General features: G+C 47.0%; 1 protein-coding gene across 1 annotated transcript; it reads right to left on the reverse strand.

The window, feature by feature from the left end:
• Positions 1–4,433: 4,433 nt before the first annotated feature.
• Positions 4,434–10,561, reverse strand: BAMBI (BMP and activin membrane bound inhibitor). Its single transcript, XM_038529924.1, has 3 exons — positions 10,400–10,561; positions 6,932–7,219; positions 4,434–6,467 (listed from the first exon to the last, which is right to left on the reverse strand). Exons 1-3 carry the CDS (start codon positions 10,473–10,475, stop codon positions 6,049–6,051), a joined length of 783 nt encoding a protein of 260 aa, XP_038385852.1. The 5' UTR covers positions 10,476–10,561; the 3' UTR covers positions 4,434–6,048.
• Between the last annotated feature and the right edge of the window lie 1,283 nt (positions 10,562–11,844).

Here is an 11,844-nt window from a genome sequence, read left to right on the forward strand (position 1 = left end):
CCAGTAATGGATCACACACCTCTGGTGTGTCCCGGAATGAAGGATGCAGCAAGCTTTGTTGCTTTTATTATAGCATCTGGTTAGAGGTTCAGTTTCAGGAGAAGAAAGTTACCCCAAGTTACCCCAGTGTGGCTGGGACCAGCCAACTAAAGGTCAAATAATCAACCTGCTGATTTTAGGTTCTTCACCTTTTGGACCAACAAAACTCTTGGTGGCTTATTTTCAAATTCCTTAGGGAAACACTGTTTGATGAAAATTTTGGATATTTCAAAATACTAAAAGGAAAGCACACCTCTTAGTTTAAGTGGGAATGATGGTACTGTCTCTCGGTGAGAATCAGTACCCTTAAATTAGCTTGGAGATCGCACCAAATTTAAAAGGTGGGAATGCATTTGACCTTAGCAATGCTTCATTAAATCTCAGATCTGTTTGAATTGTTTCTCCTCAACTGCCTTCACTGGCAACTTGTTTTCCTTTGGGCTTCCCATCCAAAATTATAGATCTTTAAAAACAATAGTTTAGAGTGGAGAAACAAAGAGGAAGACTTTTCCTTATTTACTGACAACCTGAATTCAGACACCTCATGCAAGAGGGCTCAGTCGCCCTGCCCTTGTCTGCCCTCTTTGGATCACAGCAAAGTACAAAAGCTATAGGTCCTAGCTCCTCGTCACCAGGGGTTCACAGTTGAATCCCTAAATCCAGGAGAGAAATAGCCCATGTAGCAACTGTGAATGAAAATCTTGGGTATCAAAATCGCATCCACGAAATTTAGTGAAAAAAAATGCCTCAGCATGGGCTTCTAACACTTGAAAAGTAAGAAACTGCTTTTAGATGTGTGGTGTTTTTCCACTGTCCTCATCAGTTCCCCAGGGAAATTCCAAGGGGAAGAAACCAGGGATAAAGAGCTTTCTGTATTTCTCTTGGTTTAAGTGCTCAAACAATTTTTGTTCTATTAGGTTTGTAATGTGAGATCTTTCAGAGTGAATTTACACAACAGCCTCTTACTTTATTAATTCATCACAACTAACTCAGTCTTCACATGTCTCAAAACAAATTGCTGACTTCCCATAAATTCCAACATCTTACACTCTGCCTTGAAAATTGTTCAGTGTAAAATTATTCCAGGATTTCAAAGACTATTCGGCTAGTGTGCCTTATATGTACACATGCCATATATGTATGTATATTTACACACAGAGAAATAGTTATCGACTCATCTCTTCAGGATTCTGCTCAGGTTGGTTCAACATCAATCTAGTCTGCAAGACCTAGGCTGCCAAACACAATTTGGAATAGCCTCCAAGAGGCCAGGTGGCTACTCGATAGAAGAATCTCCAAAAGGTCTTGAGGAATGACAGATTCCTTGAGCTATTATCTAACTGCTTATCCAAGGATCTCCCAAGATTGCTCATCAATGACTCTCCTGGAATCTCTTTTCATATTCACAGAATGGAGAAAGTTTGTAGAAACATGGCTCTTAGGCCTCCCCCTGTAATACATACTTGGAAATTCTCCAAAGCAGATCCATTGGAAAATCACCACTTTCCTGCAAGAAGTCTATCCTTCTCTGGCTACACTCAGCTCCACCACCTCCCCAGGTCTATCTCCAAATTTCCAGAACAGCAGACAAGTGAATTATGTACGCCACCATACCGCAAAACAGTACAGCATTAGCAGGCTAACCAGGACATGTCCAGAGTCTAAAACTGGACTCCAAATAAAGAGTTGTCAGATTTTGAAAGAGCGTTTAATTTTGTGATTTCATCGAACCTCGAATTCTGAGATCAATGACCTGCCTTTTTAAATCAGCAGAGTGAGAACAGCATTGATGGATTGAATAGAGGGAAGAAGAGTGAGTTGGTGTCTGAAGTGGTTTCTTTTCCATTACAACTGTGACCCACAGAGTCACTAACTAAATTAACTTCACCTAGGGGAATTAAATGAATTTGTCACTAAGTAGACACTCCCAACCCCTGTGAAGCAGTTCACACAGTCCTAAAGATCAGTGGTGGAATTATTTGTATTTTGTTGGGAGCACCTATGGGGCAAATTGTAATTGATGGTGGCACTTGTTTAGAACACATCAATCAGACACAAACTGGTCAAGTGATTTTGAAACAGTATCAGTCATCTACCTGGACTCCCTTGATTCTCTCACTGGATTAACGCCTAGGAGCAGCTAAAACTCCAGCACTTCATCCTGTCAAATACCAAAAAGACCCAAAGTAGGGACAGAAACCTGAAGTGCTCCTATCAGTGGCCACGAGATTATTCCAAAAGGAAACAATCATGAACCAATATCACTGGTAGATGAGAGGCTAAAAGCAATAAATTAAAAACAAATCTTAAAAAATGCTACATGCAGTCTGCAGGTCACTGAAGGCGTTGCAAATCTCAGGTATGAAAGATCTGAAATACAAAAAAGCCAAGTCCATATCCACTGCAAAAGTAATAGGCACAAGCTCTCAAATTTTGAAGAATATTATGCTGGGCTGCTCTAGTTCATCCAAGACCCTTGTATATATATTAATAAGAAATAGTTACCATATCGCTACATGTTAATCTTATAAAGCATTATCATTGCCCCCATTTTATAGGTAATAAAACTGAATATTCAAAGAGCTTAAGTAACTTGTCCAAGTTCACTCAGCTAGTAGAGACGAAGGCAGCATTGGAAGCCAGGCTGCCAGACTCCGAAGCCCACTTGACCACCACCCTTGTGAGCTCAGCCTCATCCCATCATGTAACTTTCGGAGGACATTTGATGTTATTGGGGCTGAGACAGAGAAGAGGACCCCTTAGAGGTTATAAGGGAAAAAAGCTGTCCTGGCCCCAAAAAGGCTAGTTCCAGACTCATGATACTAGATGCCACTGCTTTCAAGCTTTTAGCCTATAATCAACCCATATTGAAACCAGATTTACGAGCTCTTCAGAGGAGAGCTTTGTGATTTTCTAAAGCAGACATGTTTGGTATTTTAGAAGGTCAAACCCCCTATGGTGCAGTGTTTTTAATAAAATCAGTTCAGCAGAAATTAGAGACACACCAGTCAATTTCTGAGGAAGCCTCTGAGCCATTAGAATAAGGGAGTTGAAGGGGGGTCATGTAAAAGACACAGCTACGTACAGATCAATTTTTTTCCAAAGGAATAGAATGGAAGGGGTGTAGATGGAGAAGCATCATGGCAAATTTGGTCCCATTTGTCTAGGGTTGGGGCAAATTTCCAGTGAGGAAAAAAAAAAAAGTCTGACTTTTGGGGTGGGGGGGAAGTTCTATGTCAATAGTAAGCACGGGCCGTTCCTGGTTAGCCCTGGTTAGCCGGGTCTTGTCCTGTCAGCTCAGACTAACAGTAAACATCTCCAGGAGGGAAAAACAAACAAACCAGTCATCACCTTTTTTACATCACTGAATCAGGTAGGTAGTTATTTCATGAAGGGCCCTTTATCTCTGCTCTTGGCAACTTCCACACTCTCACAGGAAAGCGCATGGAGAACCTATATTTAGTCCCTGGTAAAAATCAAAGTTGAGAAACCTGCAATATTTTCGTCGAAAGGCCTAGTTATGACGCCCAGGTCTGATTTTTAAGACTGGCGGTGAGGGCGTGTGCAAATACTGAATGGATAAATATCATCATTTAGTATTTATGAATACTGCACACGAAGGGGAAAGGGTTCGTCATTAGGAAAAGACCCGGGAAGAGCCAGTCTCTAATGCAGCTAGTACTTTAACACGTGGGGACCCCCAGTCTGCTGGCGGGGGCAGGGGCACAGTGCCATCGCCCTGCTGCCAAAGGGGGCTACAGACAGCCTAGTGAATTTACACAAGGCACAAGAGGCAGGGCAGCCAACACAGAATACAGAAGTGGAGGCATTTTGCATTCAGCTTCCAGCAAATGTCTGTGATTCCAGTGCCAGCAGAGACCCGGGCCTTGTCTGGAGAACAGGGTTTTACGGGTTTTCAAGCATTTCAAAATACAGGACTTTAAAGCCTTCATTGCCTTAGCTAACCAACTGTTGAGCTCTTAGCTGGTATTTGGAAGAAGTGGGGTGAATGGCGAGTTAATAGCAAAGCCAGCAGGGGAAAACTAACCAATCTGATGCAAATAGTGGCTGATGCAAATAGTGGCTGCTTGAGGCATCACTGCGTTCCCATGATGCTGTACATGAAAGCAAATGGATAAGGAGCAAGAAGTCTCTTATTAATCTTCATACTATGAAACTACTGTAATTCAATCTGAAGCTAAAAATGGGTGAGGGTGGAAACTCCTTGAAGGGGGGGATTTTGGTGAATTCTCTCCTCCTGATAGGTTTGGATGGTTATGTCCCACAATTCTCTGGCTCCCTCAAAAAGTGACATACCTAAAACTTAACATCTTTTATAAACTGTAAGTCATGCATGCAAGAAGTGTCATTCTCAAAAAGCACAATACGAATGCTGTCATTTATTAAAATGTGTATTTATTCCATAGCCTACTTTGTATGGGGCTGTGGTCTATTAATTATTAAATGATCTAGGTACTCGTTTTTAGACTAGGCATTTCAACTCCCAATTCTTCCATGAACTTGGCTACTGCCTCTGTCTTAAGGGACTCAAATTATGCTGATCATAAAATAATCCCCCAAATATGCGCACACAATCCTTTAACACTCAGAAAACCCCATACTCAAATATGCAGAACTAGAGGTTAATTTTTAAGCAAAAGTTTCAAATATACAAATAAAGAATCAAAAAGAATCCTACATGGCAAATTCTTCTCACATGGAGGCTAACAAAGACCTATTTGGAGGAAAAAATACACAAATGTGGCATGGGTTTAAATTCAGGCTGAGCAGTTATTGCCAGGCATAAAGTCCTGCAGGAGTGGACACACTATTACTTAGTCTATCAGTGGCTGAAGTCACCACTGTGGAGGACAAGGAGCCCTAGTGGCATTGCCTGCCTGTTCTTTAAATCCCAATTGATACAAATATGTTCACTATTGACACCCTTTCTAAACATTAAGAAAAAAAAAAAATGTGAGTAGAACACTGCATCGAAGGAAGGCTTGAAAACTAGGAGCATGACACAATCAAGTTTGGCTAATTTGAAATCCAAAAAATTGCATTTGGTCTGAGACAAAGTCAACTGATTAACGAACAGTAGAAGTAGACAGTCACTAACATTAACTACAAGAAAAAGTTTCGTTGAGCAGGTTTGGTTCGGTTTTTCTTTTTTTGGTTGGAGGTAGACACATTCTAAAAAGCATTCCAGAGCAACTGGATTAAGTTGATGAATATTATCTTTGTTAATAAGGCAGCTCCAGACACTGATCCATCATATCTGACCTGGTATAAGGAAGTTTAAGATTTCTCTTAGGTGAAAGCTAAACATCAGGATTATTCTAACAAAAAAATGTGGGGAAGACACTGAATGGTGGGCAGTACACATTTAGAAATTCTCCATACTGTAAGGAAACGATGAATATGCATGTAAGAATAAACAAGATCTCAGTCTTGCTTTAAAACAAACAAAAACAAAACAAAAACAAAAACAAAAAAACCAAAAAAAAAAACAAAGAAATCAAGCCAAAGCATAGTCGAGACCTAACTGAGCAACAACAGGTCTTCATTTGTATCATTAACACGGAGTTTCTTATGCTTCCCACTTAGTTTTTAATTTATGACAAGACACTGCTAAATTCCAGACAAAATATATATATATATTTTTTTAAATCTTTACAATAAATCAAGATGTTGGAGCTTACACAGAGCACATTTTAGGTTATTTAGGTACTCGATTCCAGCTCGCTCAGATGCAAATAACCCTGGTAACAGTGTGTACATAGTCTTCTCTTTGCTTTTTATAATTTTAAAGCAAATAATACATTTGACTGTATTTAAGTCTGTGCAAATAATCCTTCAGAAGAAATATCCAAGATTCTGTTTGCAGAGGTCATTTTGTCTCTCAAAGGGGATTCCGTGAGTCCGTTTTTTTCTTCAGATAAAGTGCTCCTGTCCAGCAGAACTCAAAGCCTTCAAGCGTCCAAGAACTTCGGTTCAGGTAAGACTCCGTCATACGAATTCCAGCTTCCCGTGCCCACTGTACATGCCCCAATGGACGAGCGAGAGGATCTTCTCGTTGCTGAGGTCTGCTTGTCTCATTTTGTCACAGGTCAGACAGCAGTTCTCATGCCCGCTCACTGGCACCATGCATTCCAAGTCTAACTTTGCCACCTGCCCCTTTTTGGAATGGTGTCCATGGAAGCTGTAGTGCAAACGGGACAGCATCTGTTGCCGTTGATCCTGCAGTCTCTTGTTTTCACTTCGAAGCATCCTCAAGGCTAACATAATAAGCAACACCAGAATTAGGCCGCCGGCAATGGGAACAGCAATCACAGCCGCCCGGAACCACAACTCTTTGGAGGAAGTCAGCTCCTGGACTTTGGTGATGAGGTTTCTACTGCCATCGTGCTGATAGCGGTTTCCTTGTCCTGGAGGAACACAAATGAGGAATCGAACCACGTTAGCCCTGCCTGCAGATATTTACCATCATCTATCCGTTTGCAACAAGGCACCCCAGGTTAAAAAAAAAAAAAAAAAAAAAAGAAGCTTATGGGGAAATCAACAAATATTTACAAAATAAACGTTGCAAAGCGATGCAAAGATGAGCTTACGAAAACAGTCCTTTAGGGACTGTCCTTACCGAACAGTAACGGTCTTCTAGGTCTTCAAAATGTTGAAAAACTAGGCAAAACCCATTATGTAGACAGACATCTAATGCTCAGGCAGACATAAAAGCTACTCAATAGAGATGCATCTTTGCATCCAGCCATGCCTCTCCCTCTGGTGTCTCTAATTACATTAACAACAAAATCAATAGCAGACATACAAAGTCCCGGCTGCCATGAACCTATAGATGAGGCCAGAGTTCTCGTTAGAGAAGGCTTCTACCTACCTGAGGCCTCCCCCTTGGGAGGAGCGAGCACATCATGCAGCCCTCTGTAATTGCACATATCTTCATGACAGCATTCCAATGTGGGCATGGTGGTGCCAGAGTGGTTTCGTGCCTGTTTGGCTTGGCAGATGTCTGCCGTGTTTGCGAGAGAGTCCAGGCAGCCATGGGTGAGCGGGGAATTTGTGTTCTGAGGATCAAGAAGTCTAGAGAAGCAGGCGCTCAGCTCAGATTTACACATATAACCAGTTGCCACGCAGTGGGCAGCATCACAGTAGCATCTGATTTCACCTGAAAACAATGAGAAATTTCGTCACGCGCCTTCAGAGACCAGATAAAGCATCTACTTGAGCAATTACTAGATCCTAAGATCAAAGGCACGAACTTTTAGAATATTCAGCTGAGTGCCTGCAATGGCAGCCTGGGTAGCCTCGGAAGAGCCCTCTATGCAAACCGGTGCTTACATTTCAATCCAGTTAAATGTAATTTTAGAAATGTATTAATCCCCACTGCAGAGAATCAAAGTTCAATTGTGATTACTGATGAGTTAGCAAAGTAATTCAAAATAGGACTTCTGGAAGAAAAAAAGAAAAAAAAAATATATATATATATCTGAAATAATCATCATGATAACTTCTCCTACCGTAAGGTAAATTACACTGTTTATTCATTTTAATCCGATGTGACCATACAACATAAAAAATGCTAGGCTTTTTGATTTTGTCAGTATAAATATTTGATCGGAACTACTGAATTGTTTACTACCTTAAAGGACTGTGCCAAGATTTAAGAGCTTTAGCTAACACCTTATAAAGTTATTAACTAGAAACACAACAATCTAGAAATTGCTCCGGTCAGGAGGTTTTAAAACTATGAAACTGGGCAGCTATTTGCAACCTCTCTAGAAAAGGCAAACTTTGCCTATAAAGATCTTTTCATGCAGAGGAGCTTTTAGTCAGTATATTGTAAAACAGGAACTAGGCAGTTTACAATTAGTGGTTTGCTTGCCAAAGTCAATTTCTTTCAGCCCAAATGGAAAGTCATAAAACTGGGGGGGGGGGGGGGGGGGGGTTGAGGAGGGGAGGCTGGTGTAAAAAAAAAAAAAAAGGCAAAGCTAACTTCTCCTCCCCTTAACTCCCTGGTTTTACATGTAATTCGACGTGGGATCTAAAAGGGGAAACATTGAAACTGAAAATCCTCTGCTGGTTGAATGAAAAATCCTTAAGGAAACCTCAAATTTTTCTCCAGGAAGTGATTAAAAGTTTCCTTTATAAAACTTATTTGGTGAGTTGCAAGTCGCTGGTAACATTTTGCTGCAATGCATGCTCTAAGGCTTTTAGCGTCAATTTCTAGTTCAAAAGATCTGGGTCTCAGAGCTATATCACTAATACCGGATTGACCCAGCGGACTCTGGTCACTGTCATATGTCACAAGTAAAGCTACTGTAAACTGAACCAACGCGCACACCTCTTCCCAGCTTTCCAATCTGAAGTTTTGTGTCGTTATTACTGAAATCCCTGCTCTGAAATCAAACACCAGGAACTGTGGTTTTATAGACCTCTTCCTACCCTCTCCTTTCTTCCTCCTCTCCATGAATGTGAACGCCTGAGTAAGGTGTCTCATTTAATTATCTGTCCAAATTCCAGGCCACTGTATGGTGTGCTCAGTTTTCATCAGACATTGCTAATGCTTTCGTTCTAAAACAACAAAAAACCCCAAAGCTGCCAGCTAATCACAGATCTTTGGCAATCTGAGTTTAACTGTCCAAATCTGGAGGTCCTGCTCCTATCTTAAACCTGCACGCTCTCTGCCCGGAGTCTGGGCCCAAGTCCCCTCTCTCTAGGAAGCCCTTCACGTTGGAACTCTTGCTTTTGAAAGGTTCTCTCTCCTGCCAAGCTTACTTGAGTTTTTTCACAAAGCTCACCAGGTCTCATGTGGTGATGGCTACATATCCCCTAATCTTGACGAATTCCATAGACGGATTTAAAGTAGAAATAAAACAGATTCAATGTCCATTTTGATCCTATTCACCTTCAGACCCAGTGCAGAAAAAGAGCACCGAAGGAAAAAAGGGAGGAAAAAAAAAAAAAAAAAAGTAAAATGTTTATGAGAGCCTATTTAAAACACTCTATTTTCAATGACCTAAAACAGTCCAATAAAATTTTGACAGGTAACTACGAAAGTTCTAACAACTTTTTTTTTTTTAATTGGAGCCACATTTGAACAAGTTGAATGGACTTTTGTATTACTGTATTAAAACTATATTTCTGTTGTTTCATAAAGTTTCTTCCTGTGGCATGCAAAAGGGCCCAGAAAGGGGACTGGTATTTGGAAACAGTGAACAATGCTCTTCTGTTCCCCCCCTTTTCTTGTTACTGTATGTAGTGATTAAACAAAAATGTCTGCTTTAGTCAAGATGGCTACAGGAGAGACTGCTGGCTTCTTTTAAAGCTTTTGAAGTCCGCAGCAGTCAGAAATCTCTGATCCCCTAATTATATCATTATCAGGCACATAGTTTCGGTATCTGTGACTTCATGTCAGTCCGAGTCCCTCCCTGTTCTGCGGGCCTTGGACAGGGCCAGGAGGCTCCCCTCCGCAGGCTAGCAGGGCTGTTATTTAGGGTTAATTACACCCTTCCTTCCAAAATAAATAAATACTGTAGCACATCATCCTCCCTGGGCTAGCTTATCCTTTAACCTCATGCCTGCTACATGGCAATTAGAGAAAAAGTGGGGGGGGGGGGCGGAGGGCAGAAGCTAAATAATGCTTCCCATTAAAAAAAAAAAATTCATCTGTTCACTGAACAGTAGGTAGAGTTCGTGGCGGGGGAGGCGGGGGAATCCTTGAAATCTAGACGTTTGGGTTATTTCGACCTAAAAGAGGGAAAGCCTGCGGGGGCTGGGGGGAGAAACTGCCCTTTTTCTTTCCTGTTTTTCTTTTTTTTGGGGGGGGGGGCAGTAGTGTGTAAAGTATGGAGGTGAGGGGGAAGTGGGGCCGCCCACGGAGCCCCGCCCCCGCCAGCCCGGGAAGCCACACGGCCACAGCGTCCTGCGCACGGAGGCACACACTTGGGCACCCAGTGTGTCACACGGAGGCACGCACACTCGCCGGCTCACGAGGACACACGCCCACCAAGGCACACGCGCGGCCGGGCCCCCCGGCTCCAGCTCCGCGCGCCCGGGCAGGGTCCCAGGGTCCCGCGCGCCCCGGCCCAACCGCGCAGCCACCACTGACACACTTACAGGAACCCCGTGACGACCGCCCGCCCCGGGGCCGGCCTCCACCTCCACGCGCCCGCCCCGGGGCCACCGAGGGGGCGGCCGCGGACCCGGCAACTGGTCGCGACCCGCGGGCTCCAGCGCGGGGGGAAGCCTCGCCCGCCGCCTGCCAGGGGCCGCGGCGCCGGCGCCCCGGGACCCCCGCGCGCCCTCCCCGGACAGCCCGCGCCCCGGCCGGCCGGCGGGCACCCACCTCTGGTGAGCAGCACGGCCATGGCGCAGAGTTCGAGCTGCAGCCAGATGAAGATGTAGCTGGAATGGCGATCCATTGACGCCCCCCGCGGCCGCGGCGCAGCTGCAACCTACGGCGCCCGGAGCGCGCGGGGCATGGGTGCTCCCGGGGCGGCGGGCGCCGTCGGCCAGGGGCGAGGGGGCGAGGGGGCGAGGGGGCGAGGGGGCGAGGCGCCGGGCCGCGGCCGGAGGGGCGCCCACGAGCCCACAGGACTTCGGCGGCCCGACTGCGCGGCCGCCGCGCCCCTTGGCTCCGCCCGGCGCCGCGGTCCCGGGCGGGCTCCCCGCCTCGCTCCCCCTCAGCCGGCCACGGTGCGAAGGCAGAGGCTGCCCGAGCGCGCGCAGACAGCGCCGGCCGCGAGCTCCAGCCTGCGCCCGCCTCCGCCTGCCCCGGGCCGCGCCGTAAATAGCGCCTCGCGCGGGGAGCCGGCCGGACCGCGCCCCGCCCCGGCCCCGCCCCGGCCCCGCCCCCGCCCCGCCCCCGGCCCCGCCCCCGGCCCCGTCGGCGCCGTCTGAGTGGCCGCCGGGCTCCTGTCAATCACCTCCGCAGCCGGGGGGCGGGCCCAGACAGGGGCCGGGAGGGACCTGCCCCGCGGCGGCGAGCGGCGGCGGGCGGCGAGCGGCGAGCGGCGAGCGGCGAGGGGCGCCGGCGTCTGGGGCTGCGGGCCGCGAGGCTGCCGTCTCCCGCGCTCCCCCTCGCGGAGGCCTGCGCGTCCGTGACCCGCGGGAGGCGCGGGCCGACCCTCGCCACTCAGACTCGGGCCGCCATCGCCCGGCCCGTGGCTTCTTTGTGGGGTGGCCCCGAAACACGCGAGGACGGCGCGGCCGCCCGGGGAGCCCTCCCGGGCCACGCCGCGCGTTCTCGGGGCCTCGGCCGGGGCGCCCCCGGCGGGGCGCGGCTCCCTTGCGGCGGCGGCGGAGGGGCTCGGTCCGCAGCCCGGGAGGGGGCGGCCGGCGACGGGGCCTGCTTTCAGCCGCCTGCCCGGCCCCTGGGCGCATCCGCCGGAGCCGCCCGCCGCGTGATCGATAAAGCCCAGACAGACAGACTGTTGGTCGGTGCGAGCCGCCGAGTTCTCCGGGGCAGACAGGGGACGGGGAGCCGGCTAGAGACACTTAACGAAAATTAGCAAATCCAAAAGCGCCCGGCGCCAGCGAGACGACACTGGCCGAGACTGACACTCAATTAACCACCCCCCGAACAATCGCAGGCAAACACACCGGCTGACCCCGATCGATATCGGCCCCACAGTGATCTCCTCTCGGAGATACTCATTCATTTATTAGGACTTGCAGGGCTGCCGGCCCCCGGCGTACCCAAAGGCGGTCCTGGAGGCTTTGCTGCTGCTGTTTTGGTGGTGCTGGTGGTTCTTTTTTTTTTTTTTTTTCAGGTGAAATTCAACTTAAAAC

Source organism: Canis lupus, chromosome 2 (assembly GCF_011100685.1).
Source record: "Canis lupus familiaris isolate Mischka breed German Shepherd chromosome 2, alternate assembly UU_Cfam_GSD_1.0, whole genome shotgun sequence".
In the NCBI taxonomy this organism is placed as follows: Eukaryota; Metazoa; Chordata; class Mammalia; order Carnivora; family Canidae; genus Canis; species Canis lupus.